The sequence below is a fragment of the Nerophis ophidion genome, linkage group LG24 (assembly GCF_033978795.1).
Source record: "Nerophis ophidion isolate RoL-2023_Sa linkage group LG24, RoL_Noph_v1.0, whole genome shotgun sequence".
NCBI lineage: Eukaryota > Metazoa > Chordata > Actinopteri > Syngnathiformes > Syngnathidae > Nerophis > Nerophis ophidion.
This window is the reverse complement of record NC_084634.1, coordinates 9,353,085-9,375,554: the sequence shown is the minus strand read 5'-3', so window position 1 is coordinate 9,375,554 and position 22,470 is coordinate 9,353,085. Positions and strand designations below refer to the sequence as shown.

General features: G+C 40.5%; 1 protein-coding gene across 1 annotated transcript in view; it reads left to right on the top strand.

The window, feature by feature from the left end:
* The window catches only part of LOC133542552 (tumor necrosis factor alpha-induced protein 2-like), a 37,481-nt gene extending 17,021 nt beyond the window's left edge, over window positions 1-20,460 (top strand). The window contains exons 5-12 of the mRNA XM_061886793.1: window positions 137-259; window positions 322-416; window positions 504-596; window positions 5,376-5,502; window positions 5,821-5,940; window positions 12,438-12,593; window positions 12,686-12,807; window positions 20,186-20,460. Coding sequence (XP_061742777.1) covers window positions 137-259; window positions 322-416; window positions 504-596; window positions 5,376-5,502; window positions 5,821-5,940; window positions 12,438-12,593; window positions 12,686-12,807; window positions 20,186-20,318 — 969 coding nt within the window. The 3' untranslated portion in view covers window positions 20,319-20,460. The remainder of the gene's footprint in view (window positions 1-136; window positions 260-321; window positions 417-503; window positions 597-5,375; window positions 5,503-5,820; window positions 5,941-12,437; window positions 12,594-12,685; window positions 12,808-20,185) is intronic.
* The last annotated feature ends 2,010 nt before the right edge of the window (window positions 20,461-22,470 follow it).

Below are 22,470 nucleotides of genomic sequence, written 5' to 3'. Positions count from 1 at the left end.
CCCTTTTCAACACCAACAAAGTAAGCATGTAGACGTTGGCAAGTTGTTGTCAATGAGGTGGCATTGACAAGAACATTCCAGCCGGACTTGCACAGAGTCTAGAGACTTTGTCGTGACCGTTGTCGTTGGCGTTCAGAGGGAGCTGACCACGTACATCGGACGCATCCTGGACGAGGCCAAGGAGGCTTGGGCGAAGGGGGAGGAGCCCCCCAGGGAAGACGGCTGCCACGTCAGCCCTGTGGCCTACGACGTCATCCAGGTAGTTGTAGTCCACAGCAGGACTGGCTGGGCGAGGCTAACCAAGAAGTCGTTTGTCCGCAGCTGGTTAACGGCATGGTGACTACGGCAGAGAAAGTGGTGGGTGACCTGCAGAAGGCGCAGAGCCTGACCTGTTCCCTGCAAGATTGGCTGCGCAGGTACGCCGCCGCTTCCTTTACAAATGGCCCGCGCCGTCACCGTGGCGACGGTCGCATTCACCGCTGTGACTCATTGCTGTCGTGCAGGTTCCGGGCGTTCCAGGTGGACGTCGTCAAGCGCAACAAGACAAACAGCGTGGCCTTCGTCAAAGCCAACCTGGGCTGCGCGGCTCAGTTCAGGTAAGGAATGTTAAAATGGAAGTAGGATTGTAGCAACATGTGTGTGTGTGTGTAGGCCAGTTCATAAGTCTGTGTACTAATGTGTGTGTGTCATCAGATGTGTGTGTGTTTTAAGTTGTTTGTCTGTACTATGATTTGTCTGTGTGTAAAAGTATCTGTCTGTTTGTATTATCATTTCTGTGTGTAAAAAGAAAAATAGGTCAGTCTGAATTAGGATGTGTCTGTGTGTAAAAAGAAAAAATATGTCTGTCCGTATTATGATTTGTCTGTGTAAAAAAAAAAAAATGAAGGTCTGTCCGTATTAGGATTCGTCCGTGTGTAAAAAAATGTTAGTATTACGATTTGTCCGTGTGTAAAAACCGTTTGCTCATATGATGATTTGTCTGTGTGTAAAAAGAAAAAATATGTCTGTCCGTATTATGATTTGTCTGTGTAAAAAAAAAAAAATAGGTCTGTCCGTATTATGATTTGTCTGTGTAAAAAAAAAAAAAAATAGGTCTGTCCGTATTATGATTTGTCTGTGTAAAAAAAAAAAAAAATAGGTCTGTCCGTATTATGATTTGTCTGTGTAAAAAAAAAAAAAATAGGTCTGTCCGTATTAGGATTTGTTCGTGTGTAAAAAAATGTTAGTATTACGATTTGTCCGTGTGTAAAAACCGTTTGCTCATATGATGATTTGTCTGTGTGTAAAAAGAAAAAATATGTCTGTCCGTATTATGATTTGTCTGTGTAAAAAAAAAAAAAATAGGTCCGTCCGTATTATGATTTGTCTGTGTAAAAAAAAAAAAATAGGTCTGTCCGTATTAGGATTTGTCCGTGTGTAAAAACAGTTTGCTCATATGATGATTTGTCTGTGTGTAAAAAGAAAATATATATATAATTTATATATAGGTCTGTCCGTTTTATGATTTGTCTGTGTCTAAAAAAAATAGGTCTGTCCGTATTAGGATTAATCCGTGTGTAAAAAAAAATAAAAATGTCTGTCCGTATTATGATTTGTCTGTGTAAAAAAAAAAAAAATGTAGGTCTGTCCGTATTAGGATTTGTCCGTGTGTAAAAAAATGTTAGTATTACGATTTGTCCGTGTGTAAAAACCGTTTGCTCATATGATGATTTGTCTGTGTGTAAAAAGAAAAAAATGTGTCTGTCCGTATTATGATTTGTCTGTGTAAAAAAAAAAAAATAGGTCTGTCCGCATTATGATTTGTCTGTGTAAAAACAAAAATGTAGGTCTGTCCGTATTAGGATTTGTTTGTGTGTAAAAAAATGTTAGTATTACGATTTGTCCATGTGTAAAAACTGTTTGCTCATATGATGATTTGTCTGTGTGTAAAAAGAAAAAATATGTCTGTCCGTATTATGATTTGTCTGTGTAAAAAAAAAAATGTAGGTCTGTCCGTATTAGGATTTGTCCGTGTGTAAAAAAAATGTTAGTATTACGATTTGTCCATGTGTAAAAACTGTTTGCTCTAATGATGATTTGTCTGTGTGTAAAAAGAAAAAATATGTCTGTCCGTATTACGATTTGTCTGTGTAAAAAAAAAAATGTAGGTCTGTCCGTATTAGGATTTGTCCGTGTGTAAAAAAAATGTTAGTATTACGATTTGTCCATGTGTAAAAACTGTTTGCTCTAATGATGATTTGTCTGTGTGTAAAAAGAAAAAATATGTCTGTCCGTATTATGATTTGTCTGTGTAAAAAAAAAAAAAAAAAGGTCTGTCCGTATTAGGATTTGTCTGTGTAAAAAAAAAAAATGTAGGTCTGTCCGTATTAGGATTTGTCCGTGTGTAAAAAAAATTTTAGTATTACGATTTGTCCGTGTGTAAAAACAGTTTGCTCATATGATGATTTGTCTGTGTGTAAAAAGAAAATGTATGTATAATATATATATATAGGTCTGTCCGTTTTATGATTTGTCTGTGTGTAAAAAAAAAAAATATCAGGTCTGTCCGTATTAGGATTTGTCCATTTGTGAAAAAATGTTAGTATCATGATTTGTCCGTGTGTAAAAACTGTTTGCCCATGTTATGATTTGTCTGTGTGTAAAAAAGAAAAAATATATATAGGTCTGTCCGTTTTATGATTTGTCTGTGTGTAAAAAAAAAATATGTCTGTCCGTATTATGATTTGTCTGAGTAAAAAAAAAAAAAGGTCTGTCCTTATTAGGATTTGTCTGTGTAAAAAAAATAAATTTTGGTCCGTCCATATTAGGATTTGTCCGTGTGTAAAAAAATGTTAGTATCGTGATTTGTCCGTGTGTAAAAACTGTTTGCCCATGTTATGATTTGTCTGTGTGTAAAAAAGAAAAAATATATATAGGTCTGTCCGTTTTATGATTTGTCTGTGTGTAAAAAAAAAAAAAATAGGTCTGTTCGTATTATGATTTGTCTGTGTAAAAAAAAAAAAAATGAGGTCTGTCCGTAATAGGATTTGTCTGTGTAAAAAAAAAAAAATCAGGTCTGTCCGTATTAGGATTTGTCCATTTGTAAAAAAAGGTTAGTCTTATGATTTGTCCGTGTGTAAAAACTGTTTGCCCATATGATGATTTGTCTGTGTAAAAAAAAAATAATTAGGTGTGTCCGTATTAGGATTTGTCCATGTATAAAATAATGTTAGTATTACGATTTGTCCGTGTATAAAATAATGTTAGTATTACGATTTGTCCGTGTATAAAATAATGTTAGTATTACGATTTGTCCGTGTATAAAATAATGTTAGTATTACGATTTGTCCGTGTATAAAATAATGTTAGTATTACGATTTGTCCGTGTGTAAAAACTGTTCGCCCATATTATGATTTGTCTGTGTGTAAAAAGAAAAAATATATATATGTCTGTCCGTTTTATGATTTGTCTGTATGTAAAAAAAAAAAATAGGTCTGTTCGTATTATGATTTGTCTGTGTAAAAAAAAAAAAAAATTAGGTCTGTCCGTAGTAGGATTTGTCTGTGTAAAAAAAAAAAAAAATTAGGTCTGTCCGTAGTAGGATTTGTCTGTGTAAAAAAAAAAATATCAGGTCTGTCCGTATTAGGATTTGTCCATTTGTAAAAAAAGGTTAGTCTTATGATTTGTCCGTGTGTAAAAACTGTTTGCCCATAAGATGATTTGTCTGTGTAAAAAAAAAATAATAATTACGTCTGTCCGTATTACGATTTGTCCGTGTGTAAAAACTGTTCGCCCATATTATGATTTGTCTGTGTGTAAAAAGAAAAAAAGTATATATGTCTGTCCGTTTTATGATTTGTTTGTGTGTAAAAAAAAAAAAAAAAAATAGGTCTGTCCGTAGTATGATTTGTCTGTGTAAAAAAAAAAAAAAAAAATTTGGTCTGTCCGTATTAGGATTTGTCAGTGTGTAAAAACTGTTTGCCCATATGATGATTTGTCTGTGTAAAAAAAAATGTAAAGAAATAGGTCTGTCCGCATTAGGATTCGTCCATGTGTAAAAAAAAAAAAAAATGTCTGTTTTATGATTTGTCTGTGTGGAAAAAAAAAAAAAAAAAAAAAAAAAAAGTTTGTCCGTATTATGATTTGTCCGTGTGTAAAAAAAAAAAAAAAAAAAAAGTCTGTCTGTATTATGAATTGTCCGTGTGTAAAAAATTATTATTGCCACTTTAACTTTAATTATGATTTGTTCGTGTGTAAAAAAAAAAAAAAAAAAAATGTCTGTCCTTATAATAATTTGTCCGTGTGTAAAAAAAAAGAAAGGTCTGTCGGTATTAGGTTTTGTAAGTGTGTAAAAAAAAATTTTTTTTAAATGTCTGTCCGTATAATGATTTGTCCGTGTGTAAAAAAAAAAAAATGTCTGTACATATGATTTGTCGGTGTGTAAAAAAAAAAAAAGGTCTGTCCTTATAATAATTTGTCCGTGTGTAAAAAAAAAAAAAAAGGTCTGTCGGTATTAGGTTTTGTTCGTGTGTAAAAAAAAATAAAAAAATAAACAATGTCTGTCCTTATAATAATTTGTCCGTGTGTAAAAAAAAAAAAAAGGTCTGTCGGTATTAGGTTTTGTAAGTGTGTAAAAAATTTTTTTTTTTTAAATGTCTGTCCGTATAATGATTTGTCCGTGTGAAAAAAAAAAAATTTCTGTACATATGATTTGTCCGTGTGTAAAAAAAAATTTAAAAAAATGTGTCGTCCATATTATGATTTGTCCGTGTCTAAAACAAATGTTAGTATTATGATTTGTCCGTGTGTAAAAACTTTTTTCCTGTATTATGATTTGTCTGTGAAAAAAAAAAAAGGTCTGTCCGGATTATGATTTGTCTGCGTGTAAAAAAAAAAAGATAAATGTCTGTCCGTATTATGATTTGTCTGCGCAAAAAAAAAAAAATAGGTCTGTCCGTATTAGGATTTGTCCGTGTGTAAAAAAATAAATAAATAAAGTCGGTCCGTATTCTGCCCGCCGGTGTGGGTAAAAAAAATAATGTGTGTTTACATCTAAGTGTGTGTGTGTGACTTTTGTGACACTTCTGCCGTGTACGACTTGTCTGTACATCGATTTAAACGTGTCAGAGGATTTGATCTGCCACTCCCCCTTGACCTTCCTCATACTCACCACTAGGCTGGCAAATCAGAATATGGACAGACAACTTCAAACGCACACACACACAGATATGTTTACACACATTGAGATACAGACGCACACATTAGTAGGCAGACATTTGAACTGGATTACAGACGCACAGATTGAGATACCTGTTTGTAAATAATCTTGCTACAATATTTCCATGTGTTAACCTTTTATTTTTGCTTACCTCTCATCCATCCATGATGCACCCAGGGACTTCCTGGTGAAGAAGAGCTGTTTGTTCCCGGGAGACGTTCGGGAAAGTTGTCAGAGTGTTTTAGATGACATCAAACAATGCTCACACGAGTATTTGCTGAGCACCGTTCACAAGAACCTAAAGGTAGTACACACAAACATGGCGTGCTACGTATGTACGGTACAGTGGTACTTGGCTTTTTTTTTTGTTTTGTTGCTAATCTGTTCCAAACTGGCCACCGAAATGAACCTGCATGCTTTGCTACAGGGCTCTAATTTGTACTCAGTCGTGTTTCTCACCTTCTTTGTCGAAGGGGCTGGCACTCGCAACTTTCTTCGGCCCCGTTGTGAATCAGTTGTATTGAGGTACCACTTTACCGTACAACGTTGTGGGGCGCGGCTTCATGAATGAACATAGAAAATCCAACCTTGGGATTGTCCCCCTGTCACCATGGCAACGCAGCCTCACTACCGTAAACTCGGAACCATGGACTGGTTGAAGAAGTCGCGCTTCGACGGCCTGTGCGACTGCCTGGACGGGGAGATGATGCTTCTTCAGGGTACATCGGACTCATGTCACAAGGTACATCTGGCGTTATGTTTAGATCTGATATTTTATTTTCATTATCTTAAATCGGGCTGTGCTGGGATCCTCGCAGGGTGAAGGCAAATCGAAAAGATAAGAAGGCACAAAACATTTATGAACCTTTTAATATCAATCCTGAAACACACAGGGAGGCAATGCGGTGATTTTAAAACTGGTGTAATATGGGTCCACCTTCTGGTCTTCATCAGGGCACGTGCGGCTGAATTTTGATGTAATTGAAGGGGGCGGGGCAATACCCTTTTTAGGAACAACAATAAAACAGTGCATTCAATAGTCAATACCAGTGTGGAGGTCTTGCTCCTCCGGGTTCTCCGGACCAGCAATCATCTTCCATGTTTACAAAAATGTTTTATCTTACAATAAAACGAGCAAAGTCTTTTGGGTGCTTTTAGGCAGTTGTCTTTCTACCAAGTGAGCACACGAATGTTTTTCCACCCGTGTCCTCTGTCTCGCTCGCGCTCGGTTTCGCTCTCCACCATCACAGCAACTCCCCCTCTCCTTCCCGACGGCCGCCTTTTAACGGAGCGACAGGTGATCAGACAGACACTCTCAGCTTTGTCACCTGCGCAACCTGTCGCTGATCTCAAAGCCGGTCCTGGCTAACCCAGCTTCGCTGCAGGTCCGCAGGCCACGCCACCCCTCAACCCCCCGGTGTAAACAGCAAATTAGTTAAAAAGCTAGCATTAAATGTTGGCATGGTAACACGCGATCGGATAGGAGAAAATACCAAAATGCGCTTGTTGCAGGTGTAACCATACAAAATTAGCTAAAGAGGTAGCATAAAATGATGGCATGGGAGACGAAGTACCAAAATGTGCAATTTTTTGTTGTAACCATACAAAATTAGCTAAAAAGCTAGCATAAAATGTTAGCATGATAAGAGGAAATGCCAAAATGCGCCATTTGTACGTGTAAACATACAAAATTAGCTAAAAAGCTAGCATAAAATTTTGGCATGGTAGCACGTGATCAGATAAAAGGGAGACAGAAATGCGCCATTTGTACGTGTAAACGTACAAAATTAGCTGAAAAGCTAGCATAAAATGTTATCATGATCAGGAAAGAGGAAATAACTAAATGTGCATTTTTTAGGTGTAACCATACAAAATTTGCTAAAAAACTAGCAGGAAATCTTGGCATGGTAGCACGTGATCAGATAAGAGGGAGACGGAAATGTTTCATTTGTACGTGTAAACGTACAAAATTAGCTGAAAAGCTAGCATAAAATGTTAGCATGATCGGATAAGAGGAAATACCAAAATGTGCAGTTTTTAGGTGTAACCATACAAAATTAGCTAAAAAGCTAGCATAAAATGTTAGCATGATAAGAGGAAATTCCAAAATGCGCCATTTGTACGTGTAAACATACAAAATTAGCTGAAAAGCTAGCATAAAATTTTGGCATGGTAGCACGTGATCAGATAAAAGGGAGACAGAAATGCGCCATTTGTACGTGTAAACGTACAAAATTAGCTGAAAAGCTAGCATAAAATGTTATCATGATCAGGAAAGAGGAAATAACTAAATGTGCATTTTTTAGGTGTAACCATACAAAATTTGCTAAAAAACTAGCAGGAAATCTTGGCATGGTAGCACGTGATCAGATAAGAGGGAGACCGAAATGTTTCATTTGTACGTGTAAACGTACAAAATTAGCTGAAAAGCTAGCATAAAATGTTAGCATGATCGGATAAGAGGAAATACCAAAATGTGCAGTTTTTAGGTGTAACCATACAAAATTAGCTAAAAAGCTAGCATAAAATGTTAGCATGATAAGAGGAAATTCCAAAATGCGCCATTTGTACGTGTAAACATACAAAATTAGCTGAAAAGCTAGCCTAAAATGTTAGCATGATCGGATAAGAGGAAATACCAAAATGTGCTGTTTTTTGGTGTAACCATACTAAATTAGCTAAAAAGCTAGCATAAAATGTTAGCATGATAAGAGGAAATGCCAAAATGCGCCATTTGTACGTGTAAACATACAAATTTAGCTGAAAAGCTAGCATAAAATGTTAGCATGATCGGATAAGAGGAAATACCAAAATGTGCTGTTTATTGGTGTAACCATACAAAATTAGCTAAAAAGCTAGCATAAAATGTTAGCATGATAAGAGGAAATGCCAAAATGCGCCATTTGTACGTGTAAACATACAAAATTAGCTAAAAAGCTAGCATAAAATTTTGGCATGGTAGCACGTGATCAGATAAAAGGGAGACAGAAATGCGCCATTTGTACGTGTAAACGTACAAAATTAGCTGAAAAGCTAGCATAAAATATTATCATGATCAGGAAAGAGGAAATACCTAAATGTGCAATTTTTAGGTGTAACCATACAAAATTTGCTAAAAAAAACTAGCACGAAATCTTGGCATGGTAGCACGTGATCGGATAAGAGGGAGACCGAAATGTTTCATTTGTACGTGTAAACGTACAAAATTAGCTGAAAAGCTAGCATAAAATGTTAGCATGATCGGATAAGAGGAAATACCAAAATGTGCAGTTTTTAGGTGTAACCATACAAAATTAGCTAAAAAGCTAGCATAAAATGTTAGCATGATAAGAGGAAATGCCAAAATGCGTCATTTGTATGTGTAAACATACAAAATTAGCTAAAAAGCTAGCATAAAATCTTGGCATGGTAGCACGTGATCGGATAAGAGGGGGGCGGAAATGCGCCATTTGTACGTGTAAACGTACAAAATTAGCTGAAAAGCTAGCATAAAATGTTATCATGATCAGGAAAGAGGAAATACCTAAATGTGCAATTTTTAGGTGTAACCATACAAAATTTGCTAAAAAAACTAGCACGAAATCTTGGCATGGTAGCACGTGATCGGATAAGAGGGAGACCGAAATGTTTCATTTGTACGTGTAAACGTACAAAATTAGCTGAAAAGCTAGCATAAAATGTTAGCATGATCGGATAAGAGGAAATACCAAAATGTGCAGTTTTTAGGTGTAACCATACTAAATTAGCTAAAAAGCTAGCATAAAATGTTAGCATGATAAGAGGAAATACCAAAATGCGCCATTTGAACGTGTAAACATACAAAATTAGCTAAAAAGCTAGCATAAAATCTTGGCATGGTAGCTCGTGATCGGATAAGAGAGAGACGGAAATGCGCCATTTGTACGTGTAAACGTACAAAATTAGCTGAAAAGCTAGCCTAAAATGTTAGCATGATCGGATAAGAAGAAATACCAAAATGTGCTGTTTATTGGTGTAACCATACAAAATTAGCTAAAAAGCTAGCATAAAATGTTAGCATGATAAGAGGAAATGCCAAAATGCGCCATTTGAACGTGTAAACATACAAAATTAGCTAAAAAGCTAGCATAAAATCTTGGCATGGTAGCTCGTGATCGGATAAGAGGGAGACGGAAATGCGCCATTTGTACGTGTAAACGTACAAAATTAGCTGAAAAGCTGGCATAAAATGTTAGCATGATCGGATAAGAGGAAATACCAAAATGTGCTGTTTTTTGGTGTAACCATACAAAATTTGCTAAAAAACTAGCAGGAAATCTTGGCATGGTAGCACGTGATTGGATAAGAGGGAGACCGAAATGTGCCATTTGTACGTGTAAACATACGAAATTAGCTGAAAAGCTAGCATAAAATGTTAGAGGAAATACCAAAATGTGCTGTTTTTTGGTGTAACCATACAAAATTAGCTAAAAAGCTAGCATAAAATGTTAGCATGATAAGATGAAATGCCAAAATGCGTCATTTGTACGTGTAAACATACGAAATTAGCTGAAAAGCTGGCATAAAATGTTAGCATGATAAGAGGAAATGCCAAAATGCGCCATTTGTACGTGTAAACATACAAAATTAGCTAAAAAGCTAGCATAAAATCTTGGCATGGTAGCTCGTGATCGGATAAGAGGGAGACGGAAATGCGCCATTTATACGTGTAAACGTACAAAATTAGCTGAAAAGCTAGCCTAAAATGTTAGCATGATCGGATAAGAGGAAATACCAAAATGTGCAGTTTTTAGGTGTAACCATACAAAATTAGCTAAAAAGCTAGCATAAAATGTCAGCATGATAAGAGGAAATGCCAAAATGCGCCATTTGTACGTGTAAACATACAAAATTAGCTAAAAAGCTAGCATAAAATCTGGGCATGGTAGCACGTGATCGAATAAGAGGGAGACGGAAATGCGCCATTTGTACGTGTAAACGTACAAAATTAGCTGAAAAGCTAGCCTAAAATGTTAGCATGATCAGATAAGAGGAAATACCAAAATGTGCTGTTTATTGGTGTAACCATACAAAATTAGCTAAAAAGCTAGCATAAAATGTCAGCATGATAAGAGGAAATACCAAAATGCGCCATTTGTACGTGTAACCATACAAAATTAGCTAAAAAGCTAGCATAAAATGTTAGCATGATAAGAGGAAATGCCAAAATGCGCCATTTGAACGTGTAAACATACAAATTTAGCTAAAAAGCTAGCATAATTAGCATGATCGGATAAGAGAAAATGCCAAAATACGCTATTTGTGTGTATAATCATAGAAATTAGCTAAAAGGCTTGCATAAAATGTATAAACAAGTACAAAGCTAGTGTATTAGTGGATCGGTAGGTCGTGAGTTCGAACCCCGGCCGAGTCATACCAAAGACTATAAAAATGGGACCCATTACCTCCCTGCTTGGCACTCAGAATCAAGGGTTGGAATTGGGGGTTGAATCACCAAAAATTGTTCCCGGGCGCAGCCATCGCTGCTGCTCACTGCTCCCCTCACCTCCCAGGGGGTGATCAAGGGTGATGGGTCAAATGCAGAGAATAATTTCGCCACACCTAGAGTGTGTGTGACAGTCATTGGTACTTTGACTTTAAAGGGGAACATTATCACAATTTCAGAAGGGTTAAAACCAATAAAAAACCGGTTCCCAGTGGCTTATTTTATTTTTCGAAGTTTTTTTCAAAATTTTACCCATCCCGGACTATCCCTAAAAAAAGCTTTAAAGTGCCTGATTTTCGCGATCTGTGAAGCCACCGTCCATTTTCCTGTGACGTCATTCAGTGATGCTAATACATACAAATGGTGGATAGCACAGCAAGATGTAGCGACATTAGCTCGGATTCAGACTCGGATCTCAGCAGCTTAAGCGATTCAACAGATTACGCATGTATTGAAACGGATGGTTGGAGTATGGAGGCGGATAGCGAAAACGAAATTGAAGAAGAAACTGAAGCTATTGAGCGAATAGCTATTGACGCTATTCGGCCATGTCTGCCTTAGCATCTTGTGACACTGGATCAACTTAAATCAGTCGATTGGTAAGTGTTTGTTTGGCATTAAATGTGGGTGTAGGGAAACGCTGGATGCAAATATAGCTACAAATGTACATACAGATAGCCTAAATAGCATGTTAGCATCGATTAGCTGGCAGTCATGCCGCAACCAAATATGTCTGATTGGCACATAAGTTAATAACATCAGCAAAACGCACCTTTGTGATTTATTTGACTTTATCGTTGGAAATGCATCTGCAGGTTATCCATACATCTCTGTGCCATGCCTGCCTTAGCATCGTCGGTAAAATGTGCAGGAGCAACTTAAATATGTCGATTGGTAAGTGTTTGTTTGGCATTAAATGTGGGTGGAGGGAAACGCTGGATGAAAATATAGTTTCAAATGTACATACAGCTAGCCTGAATAACATGTTAGCATCGATTATCTGGCAGTCATGCCGCGACCAAATATGTCTGATTAGCACATAAGTCAACAACATCAACAAAACTCACCTTTGTGATTTCGTTGACTTTATCGTTGCAAATGCATCTGCAGGTTATCCATACATCTTTGTGCCATGTCTGTCGCAGACACTCCGGCACATTCAATGGGGGTCTGGCGTCAGATTTCTTTGTCTTTATCGTTGGAAATGCATCTGCTTTGAGTGTCGCAGGATATCCACACAATCTTGCCATCTCTGTAGTAGCATAGCTCTCGTCGGTAAAGTGTGCGGAACAAACGACTGACCATTTCGTCGGCTTTCCCCACACCCTCGTATTTTGAACAAATTTCGTCCAATTTCTTGCCACCTTTGGCATCTTCGGGCCGGTGGTGCAACTTGAATCCCTCCCTGTTAGTGTTGTTACACCCTCCGACGAGGAACGATGTGTCCAAGGTTCCAGAAAATAGTCGAAAAAACGGAAAATAACAGAGCTGAGACCCGGTGTTTGTAATGGCGTCATGTTCTGATGTCATCGCTCCGAGAGCGATAAATAGAAAGGCGTTTAATTCGCCAAAATTCACCCATTTAGAGTTCGGAAATCGGTAAAAAAAATATGTGGTCTTTTTTCTGCAACATCAAAGTATATATTGACGCTCACATAGGTCTGGTGATAATGTTCCCCTTTAACTAAAGTATCAAAACTCAGGATTTTTAGGGAATGCATCTTTTTAAGCGATTAAGAGCGTGGCGACTGATTGGCTGTTGCGCTGCATTCCAGGAGCTGATCGGTCAGCTGCACCAGGAGGTGGCGCTGGAGTACATGCGGCGGCTCCTGAGAGGGGAGCTGAAACTGAAAGACAAGAAGCAGCAGCATCATGCCTGCTTCACCTTGGAGGAGAACGCCAAGAGCCTACACGACGTCTTCCTCAAACACGTAAGATGTGGACAAAGCTTTGAGAGCAGGTCCTCAAGACGAGGTAAAATAAACCCTCCTCCGAGTCTGACGTGAGCACTCTGTGACGCCAGGGATCCGAGGAAGCGTGGCTGAAGGAGGTCCTCAGCATGATAGCGGGAGTGCTGAAATGTCAGGATATCCCCGCCATCCAGATGCAAGTGGCCCTGCTGGGAACCACCTGTGCTGACCTCAGGTGAGCTTTTCCAGGACCTAACCCTTCTTGGGTTTCTCTCCCACTGATTTTTATTGCCACGACTGGATAATTGGTTTGCTTTAATGCAATATTTTGTGTACATTATAAACAACCCAACACATGGAAACTCTTAATGACAACACACAAATGAGTTAGTGTCCTGCTGTAGGAGCACTTGCATTCAGAGGAGGAGCTACACCATGTTTAGAGCAGTTTCAGGCATTGGGTATCAAAATGTGGATTGTTACCATCATATGTAATCTGTGATATTTCTACCCGAAGTAGATTACCGAACGTGAAACCGGAAGTGTGTGATTGGACTGAGAAGGTGTCCTGGCATGTTTTGACGACGTGGAAGTCTCCGATAAAATATGACCCGAGTGCAACAATCCACATTTGATGTCAATAATGCCTTTTACTGTACTCCAAACACGGACGTTAAGTTCCACCTCTCTGGGAGAAAAAAAAATTTGCCAATTGTAGGTGTTTCCACTAAAGGGCGTTTTGCGCCAAGAGCCGTGACTCTCGGGAAATTCCGTGCTGCGAGACTCGGCTTTGAGTAAGACGGACGCTCTGCGTTTCCCTGGTTTTGGAGCTGTGATTGATATGGCCGCCACAGCTGTTGCCGTGGTTGTCGATAGAAGACGGAGGCAGCGGGTGATCGTACGGCAGCTCCCACAGACAAGGGTGAACGAGGAATTCACAAACAAATTGTGGTTTCAAGGGCCCCCTCGACATTTTTCGGGCATGTGGGTCTCTCCGAGCCTGAGAGTCGGCTTCTACTGCCAGCCCTGGTTGTTCCGCATTGGTTTGCTGTTTAGGCAGTAACAAGCTACATGTAGCTGAGCTACATAGCTTAGGTACATTTTCCAGTAGCATTGGCCGTAGCTTTGCTACATTTAGAGCCATGTAGCGAGGTAGCTAACATCAAAGCTACAAAGAGAGAAAATGGACTGCGAATCCAGGGCAAACAAAAATAGGGAGAAACTCCAATCACCTGGATGAATGAGAACATCCATACGTACGGAGAACATCCATGATTGGTTGGTGTTCGTATGATGAGTCACAATTGGCTAAGGTTCGGGAGAAACATTACGGACTGGCCAATCAGAGGAAAGATAATCATCAAAATTGGGTCCTGGGCATGACGTTAAAGTGCATCCGGCAGTGGAGGCTCCTCTATGGGGTCTTGGGGCACTAGGAGGTTAACTCCTTTACTACTGTTAACTCCTTTACTACTGTTACCCCAGGTGGCCCGTGATTGTCGATAGAAGACGGAGGCAGCGGGCGATCGCTCGAAGGCAACGTCCTTACGTACGGCAGCTCCCTAGACAAGGGTGAACGAGGAATTCACAAACAAATTGTGGTTTCAAGGGCCCCCTCGACATTTTTCGGACATGTGGGTCTCTCCTAGCCTGAGAGTCGGCTTATACTGTCGGCCCTGGTTGTTCCGCATTGGTTTGCTGTTTAGGCAGTAACAAGCTACATGTAGCTGAGCTACATAGCTTAGGTACATTTTCCAGTAGCATTGGCCGTAGCTTAGCTACTTTTAGAGCCATGTAGCAAGGTAGCTAACATCAAAGCTACAAAGAGAGAAAATGGACTGCGAATCCAGGGCAAACAAAAATATGGAGAAACTCCAATGACCTGGATGAATGAAAACATCCATACGTACGGAGAACATCCATGATGATTGGTTGGTGTTCGTATGATGAGTCACAATTGGCTAAGGTTCGGAAGAAACATTACGGACGGGCCAATCAGAGGAAAGATAATCATCAAAATTGGGTCCTGGGCATGACGTTAAAGTGCATCCGGCAGTGGAGGCTCCTCTATGGGGTCTTGGGGCACTAGGAGGTTAACTCCTTTACTACTGTTAACTCCTTTACTGCTGTTACCCCAGGTGGCCCGTGATTGTCGATAGAAAACGGAGGCAGCGGGCGATCGCTCGAAGGCAACGTCCTTACGTACGGCAGATCCCTAGACAAGGGTGAACGAGGAATTCACAAACAAATTGTGGTTTCAAGGGCCCCCTCGACATTTTTCGGGCATGTGGGTCTCTCCGAGCCTGAGAGTCGGCCTCTACTGTCCAGGTTGTCCCGCATTGGTTTGCTGTTTAGGCAGTAATAAGCTACATGTAGCTGAGCTACATAGCTTAGGTACATTTTCCAGTAGCATTGGCCGTAGCTTAGCTACTTTTAGAGCCATGTAGCGAGGTAGCTAACATCAAAGCTACAAAGAGAGACAATGGACTGCAAATCCAGGACAAACGAAAATACGGAGAAAATCCACTGACCTGGATGAATGAGAACATCCATACGTACGGAGAACATCCATGATTGGTTGGTGTTCGTATGATGAGTCACAATTGGCTAAGGTTCGGGAGAAACATTACGGACGGGCCAATCAGAGGAAAGATAATCATCAAAATCGGGTCCTGGGCATGACGTTAAAGTGCATCCGGCAGTGGAGGCTCCTCTATGGGGTCTTGGGGCACTAGGAGGTTAACTCCTTTACTACTGTTAACTCCTTTACTACTGTTACCCCAGGTGGCCCGTGATTGTCGATAGAAGACGGAGGCAGCGGGCGATCGCTCGAAGGCAACGTCCTTACGTACGGCAGCGCCCACAGACAAGGGTGAACGAGGAATTCACAAACAAATTGTGGTTTCAAGGGCCCCCTCGACATTTTTCGGGGATGTGGGTCTCTCCGAGCCTGAGAGTCGGCTTCTACTGCCGGCCCTGGTTGTTCCGCATTGGTTTGCTGTTTAGGCAGTAACAAGCTACATGTAGCTGAGCTACATAGCTTAGGTACATTTTCCAGTAGCATTGGCCGTAGCTTTGCTACATTTAGAGCCATGTAGCAAGGTAGCTAACATCAAAGCTACAAAGAGAGACAATGGACTGCAAATCCAGGACAAACGAAAATACGGAGAAAATCCACTGACCTGGATGAATGAGAACATCTATACATACGTAGAACATCCATGATTGGTTGGTGTTCGTATGATGAGTCACAATTGGCTAAGGTTCGGGAGAAACATTACGGACGGGCCAATCAGAGGAAAGATAATCATCAAAATCGGGTCCTGGGCATGACGTTAAAGTGCATCCGGCAGTGGAGGCTCCTCTATGGGGTCTTGGGGCACTAGGAGGTTAACTCCTTTACTACTGTTAACTCCTTTACTACTGTTACCCCAGGTGGCCCGTGATTGTCGATAGAAGACGGAGGCAGCGGGCGATCGCTCGAAGGCAACGTCCTTACGTACGGCAGCGCCCACAGACAAGGGTGAACGAGGAATTCACAAACAAATTGTGGTTTCAAGGGCCCCCTCGACATTTTTCGGGGATGTGGGTCTCTCCGAGCCTGAGAGTCGGCTTCTACTGCCGGCCCTGGTTGTTCCGCATTGGTTTGCTGTTTAGGCAGTAACAAGCTACATGTAGCTGAGCTACATAGCTTAGGTACATTTTCCAGTAGCATTGGCCGTAGCTTTGCTACATTTAGAGCCATGTAGCAAGGTAGCTAACATCAAAGCTACAAAGAGAGACAATGGACTGCAAATCCAGGACAAACGAAAATACGGAGAAAATCCACTGACCTGGATGAATGAGAACATCTATACATACGTAGAACATCCATGATTGGTTGGTGTTCGTATGATGAGTCACAATTGGCTAAGGTCCGGGAGAAACATTACGGACGGGCCAATCAGAGGAAAGATAATCATCAAAATCGGGTCCTGAGCATGACTTTAAAGTGCATCCGGCAGTGGAGGCTCCTCAATGGGGTCTTGGGGCACTAGGAGGTGAACTCCTTTACTACTGCTAACTCCTTTACTACTGTTACCCCAGGTGGCCCGTGATTGTCGATAGAAGACGGAGGCAGCGGGCGATTGCTCGAAGGCAACGTCCTTACGTACGGCAGCGCCCACAGACAAGGGTGAACGAAGAATTCACAAACAAATTGTGGTTTCAAGGGCCCCCTCGACATTTTTCGGGCATGTGGGTCTCTCCGAGCCTGAGAGTCGGCCTCTACTGATTGTCCCGCATTGGTTTGCTGTTTAGGCAGTAACAAGCTACATGTAGCTGAGCTACATAGCTTAGGTACATTTTCCAGTAGCATTGGCCGTAACTTAGCTACATTTAGAGCCATGTAGCGAGGTAGCTAACATCAAAGCTACAAAGAGAGAAAATGGACTGCGAATCCAGGGCAAACGAAAATATGGAGAAACTCCACTGACCTGGATGAATGAGAACATCCATACGTACGGAGAACATCCATGATGATTGGTTGGTGTTCGTATGATGAGTCACAATTGTTTCGGGAGAAACATTACGGACGGGCCAATCACAGGAAAGATAATCATCAAAATCGTGTCCTGGGCATGACGTTAAAGTGCATCCGGCAGTGGAGGCTCCTCTATGGGGTCTTGGGGCACTAGGAGGTTAACTCCTTTACTACTGTTAACTCCTTTACTACTGTTACCCCAGGTGGCCCGTGATTGTCGATAGAAAACGGAGGCAGCGGGCGATCGCTCGAAGGCAACGTCCTTACGTACGGCAGCTCCCTAGACAAGGGTGAACGAGGAATTCACAAACAAATTGTGGTTTCAAGGGCCCCCTCGACATTTTTTGGGCATGTTGGTCTCTCCGAGCCTGAGAGTCGGCTTCTACTGCCGGCCCTGGTTGTTCCGCATTGGTTTGCTGTTTAGGCAGTAACAAGCTACATGTAGCTGAGCTACATAGCTTAGGTACATTTTCCAGTAGCATTGGCCGTAGCTTAGCTACTTTTAGAGCCATGTAGCAAGGTATCTAACATCAAAGCTACAAAGAGAGAAAATGGACTGCAAATCCAGGGCAAACAAAAATAGGGAGAAACTCCAATCACCTGGATGAATGAGAACATCCATACGTACGGAGAACATCCAAGATGATTGGTTGGTGTTCGTATGATGAGTCACAATTGGTTCGGAAGAAACATTACGGACGGGCCAGTCAGAGGAAAGACAATCATCAAAATCGTGTCCTGGGCATGACGTTAAAGTGCATCCGGCAGTGGAGACTCCTCTATGGGGTCTTGGGGCACTAGGAGGTTAACTCCTTTACTACTGTTACCCCAGGTGGCCCTAAGCAAAGGCCTAGTACCTGACTGCCCCCTAGCCAGGGATACGGTGAAGACCTCAACGGCAGAGCAGGGGGAAGACGGTAGATGTAAGAACTACCACGGCGGAAGCAGGCACCCACATCAGTTATGGGGAAATGACAACCCAAGACCTTAACGGTGGAACCGGCGGAGGATGATTTCTAACCCTATGGAGCGTCACAACGGCTGGGATGGCGGATGAAGGCTGCACTAGAAAAGGGTCTCCAGTCGTCTTGGACTCCATGCCACTGGACCCTGACCCGGATCCGTCAAGGATCTTGTAGTGACTGTCTGTGCACCAGTCTCCCCACGTTAAACAAAGTCACACACAGGCATCCTCCATAAAGGGATACCCCGCCCTACCAGGAGGATCGTCATACTTGTTCGAGTGACCGCCGATGATGATGATGATGAATCATCAAAACCAGGAAGAAAAATCATAACCGACACACACTCATGTCACATGATGACATGGGAGTCGGAGACAGAGGGACGCTTCAAGCTGACCACTCAAAAAACAAAACATACTTGACATTGTCAGAGGAATTCTCTCCCACAGATTAGGTTTTTTCTGAAGCGAGGAAGACGACGTCCAGGAAACCCACAATAATGCGTGTTCTTGGCTGTATCTAGACAAATGTTTGCCTTGAGAGAAAACAACGCCAAAACCTCAGTTTTTACCAACTGTTCCCAAACAACACATTTGTTTTTTTGTCAAGGTATAAATAGATGCTATTTTTAACTGTAGGTAGAGAAAATTAATAACATTATAGGAGTGGGCCAAAGAAAAGGCAAACTAAATAAATACATACAGTGGAGTGCGGGGACCCCTAGAGGTCATTGACAGATAGTTAATAGTAATGAACCCTTATTGATGGAGCTAGCTACTCTTGGCGTGTAGCGTGCTCGCTTCCCCTGTAGCTTAGCTACATTCCATCAAGAGTGACTCGTAGCTTTGCTTACTACATTTTCCAAGTAGCTGGCCCATCACCGTTTTTAGGAAAAAAACTGTCTGTTTTTCAACCAACCAATCAATCAATGTTTATTAATATAGCCCTAAATCACAAGTGTCTAAAAGGGCTGCACAGGCCACAACGACATCCTCGGTTCAGATCCTACATAAGGGCAAGGAAAAACTCACAACCCAGTGGGATGTGGATGAGTATGACAATGAGAAACCTTGGAGAGGACTGCAGATGTGGGTGACTCCCCCCCTCTAGGAGAGACTGGAAGCAATGGAAGTCGAGTGGGTCTAACATAATATTGTGAAAGTCCTGTACACAGTGGATCTAATATAATAGTGAGAGTCCAGTCCATAGTGGATCCAACATAATAGTGAGAGTCCAGTCCATAGTAGGGCCAGCAGGAGACCATCCCGAGCGGCGCAGAGATGTCCCCAACCGATGCCCAGGCGAGCGGCCCCCCCCGGGTGCCGACTCTGGGCAGCCAGCACTTCATCCATGACCACCGGACTTGTGCCCCCCCTTCCACAAGGAAGACGGGGGCAGAAAAGAAAAGAAACGGCAGATCAACTGGTCTAAAAAGGGGGTCTATTTGAAGGCTAGAGTATACAAATGAGTTTTAAGATGGGACTTTTTTGTGGAAACACTTGAAGGTCATTACCATGACCAGGTTCTTGATGCGGTATTTAGGTTTTGCACGTTTCTAGGAGGAATGGAAGTGTGTCGCAAATGCACGATAGAAACACTTTTTCCGCATTCACAAGGTTACCTAAACATCAAAGCTGCGGTCTCTTGGACTTGATTGCAAGCGGTCAGCCGGGGGTAGCCAGGCGGCAATAGAATTGTGGATAAGGTTAGGGAGAAACATTACAGAGTGGCCAAAAAGATAATCATCAAAACCAGGAAGCGAAATCATAACAAACACGCACTCATGTCACATGATGACGAGGGAGCCGGAGACAGAGGGACGCTTCAAGCTGACCACCTGGCCAAACAATGTCGAGGGGGCCCTTGAATCCACAATTTGTCCGTCATTTCCTCGTGCACAGTTCTCTCCCAGAAACCCCTTCTTCACGGCCGCTGCCCTACGTAAGGACGTTGCCTTTGAGCGACCCTCCGTCTTCTATCCGCAATCGTGCCAACAGCTGTAGCACAGCTTGGAAAACCACGGAATCGCGGGGAGGAGATTTTGCGAGGATTACAGCTCATGGCGCTAAAGACAAACTGCTCGTGTTGACGAGTCCTTCCTCAGTGTTTTGTCCTTCTCTCCGCAGTGAAAAACATGTGACGTCTCTGCTAAAGCTCAAGAACAACCTCACCAAGGAGGACAGGAACAGCGTCATAGCGATTATGTCGGAGATCCACAACGATACCGCCGAATCTCCGCCTTTTTTCTCCCGACTTTAGGTGCCAGATAGTGGTGTTAACATCTGGATGTTACGGTCAGCTGCATGATTGCGGGAGTGGGTCTTTTATTTTGTACAATTCAGTTTCTATTTATGTGGCAGGTGTTCCGTTACGTTGTCAATAAAGACTTGTGACAATAAAAGTTGTTGAGCAGGGGAATTTTTAGCCTCGTCAGACTTGTGTCAACATGAAAGCGGCGCGCCTGGGGAGCAATTTGCCGCTTTGAATCCTGGAGGCTGACTCACTGGCAACAATTCCCGGAAATCATTGAGCGGGAATAGGAGGCAAACATGTCCGCCCGAAGCGTTTCTCGGTTTATTATTCCTGTTGTCAATTTCACCCAAGGTTGTCGCGAGTGACTGCCACGTTTCCTTCCAAAGTGCTTCTGACTCGGTGCTTGCCGGCAGGAAGGGAGGACGTATTCAAGACCACGGATGTCGGAGGTGCAAGTTCCGTTCAGACAAGAGGAGAATGAACAACTCATTAAAGCAGCGGGGGGGCGTAGGGGGGGGGGAAACCCCGGATGGACGCCAATGGGAGGATGGAGCCTGGAAATTCCTAAATTACGGCAAAGTGTGACTGAGTACTCATTTGTTCAAAGAAACTCTAATCTTTTGGCCAGGGGCCAAAAGCCTACTGCGTGTAAAGTAACTATATATGTATGTATGTATGTATATATATATATGTATATATATATATATATATATATAGTGTGTGTGTATATATATGTATATATATATATATATATGTGTGTGTGTATTTATATATATATGTATGTATATATACAGTATATATATTAGTATATGTAAATGTATGTATATATGTCTGTATATATATACATGTATATATATTTATGTACATATATATGTATATTAGTATATGTATATATGTAAATATATGTATATATATATTAGTATATGTATTTATATATGAATATATGTATATGTATTAGTATATGTATATATATATGAATATATGTATGTATATATGTATATGTATATAGGTAGGTATGCATGTGTATATATGTATATTTATGTATGTATGTATATATTGGTATATGTGTGTGTATATATATATATGTAAATCTATATGTATATATATGTCTGTGTATATATACATGTGTATATATATATTTGTATACATATGTATATATATATATATATTAGTATATGTATATATATGTATGTGTGTATATATATACATGTATATTTATATACATATATTTATACATGTGTGTGTGTATATATATATACATGTGTGTGTGTGTGTGTATATATATGTGTATGTATATATATATGTGTGTATATATATATGTGTTTGTGTATATATATATATATTTGTGTGTATATATATATATATATGTATATTTATATACATATATATATGTACGTATATATATATGTATGTGTGTATATATATATATATATATACATGTATATTTATATACATATATATATATTTATACATGTGTGTGTATATATATATAATGTATACATATATACGTGTGTGTGTATATATATATATGTGTATGTATATATGTGTGTATATATGTGTTTGTGTGTATGTATATATGTGTATATATATATATATATATGTGTGTGTGTGTGTATACAAACCCTGTTTCCATATGAGTTAGGAAATTGTGTTAGATGTAAATGTAAACAGAATACAATGATTTGCAAATCCTTTTCAACCCATACTCAGTTAAATATGCTACAAATACAACATATTTGATGTTCAAACTGATAAACGTTTTTGCAAATAATCAATCAATGTTTATTTATATAGCCCTAAATCACAAATGTCTCAAAGGACTGTACAAACCACTACGACATCCTCGGAAGAACCCACATAAGGGCAAGGAGAACTCACACCCAGTGGGACGCCAGTGACAAAGATGACTATGAGAAACCTTGGACTAATGTCCATATATATTATTGAGTATAAATGAGTACAGAAGACAACACTTTTTGGAGTGAAATCCAAAGTTTATTGTGTGCTAGTCAGGACAGAAGCTAAATGAAGGTCACTTACAAGAAAAACAAAACAAAAATGGTTGCCAAAAGTGTATTGGACAGCCAAGTCACGTGACAGCATTGTATTTCTCACATAAGAACTCCGTGACACGCACATGTGGATGACGTAATATAAA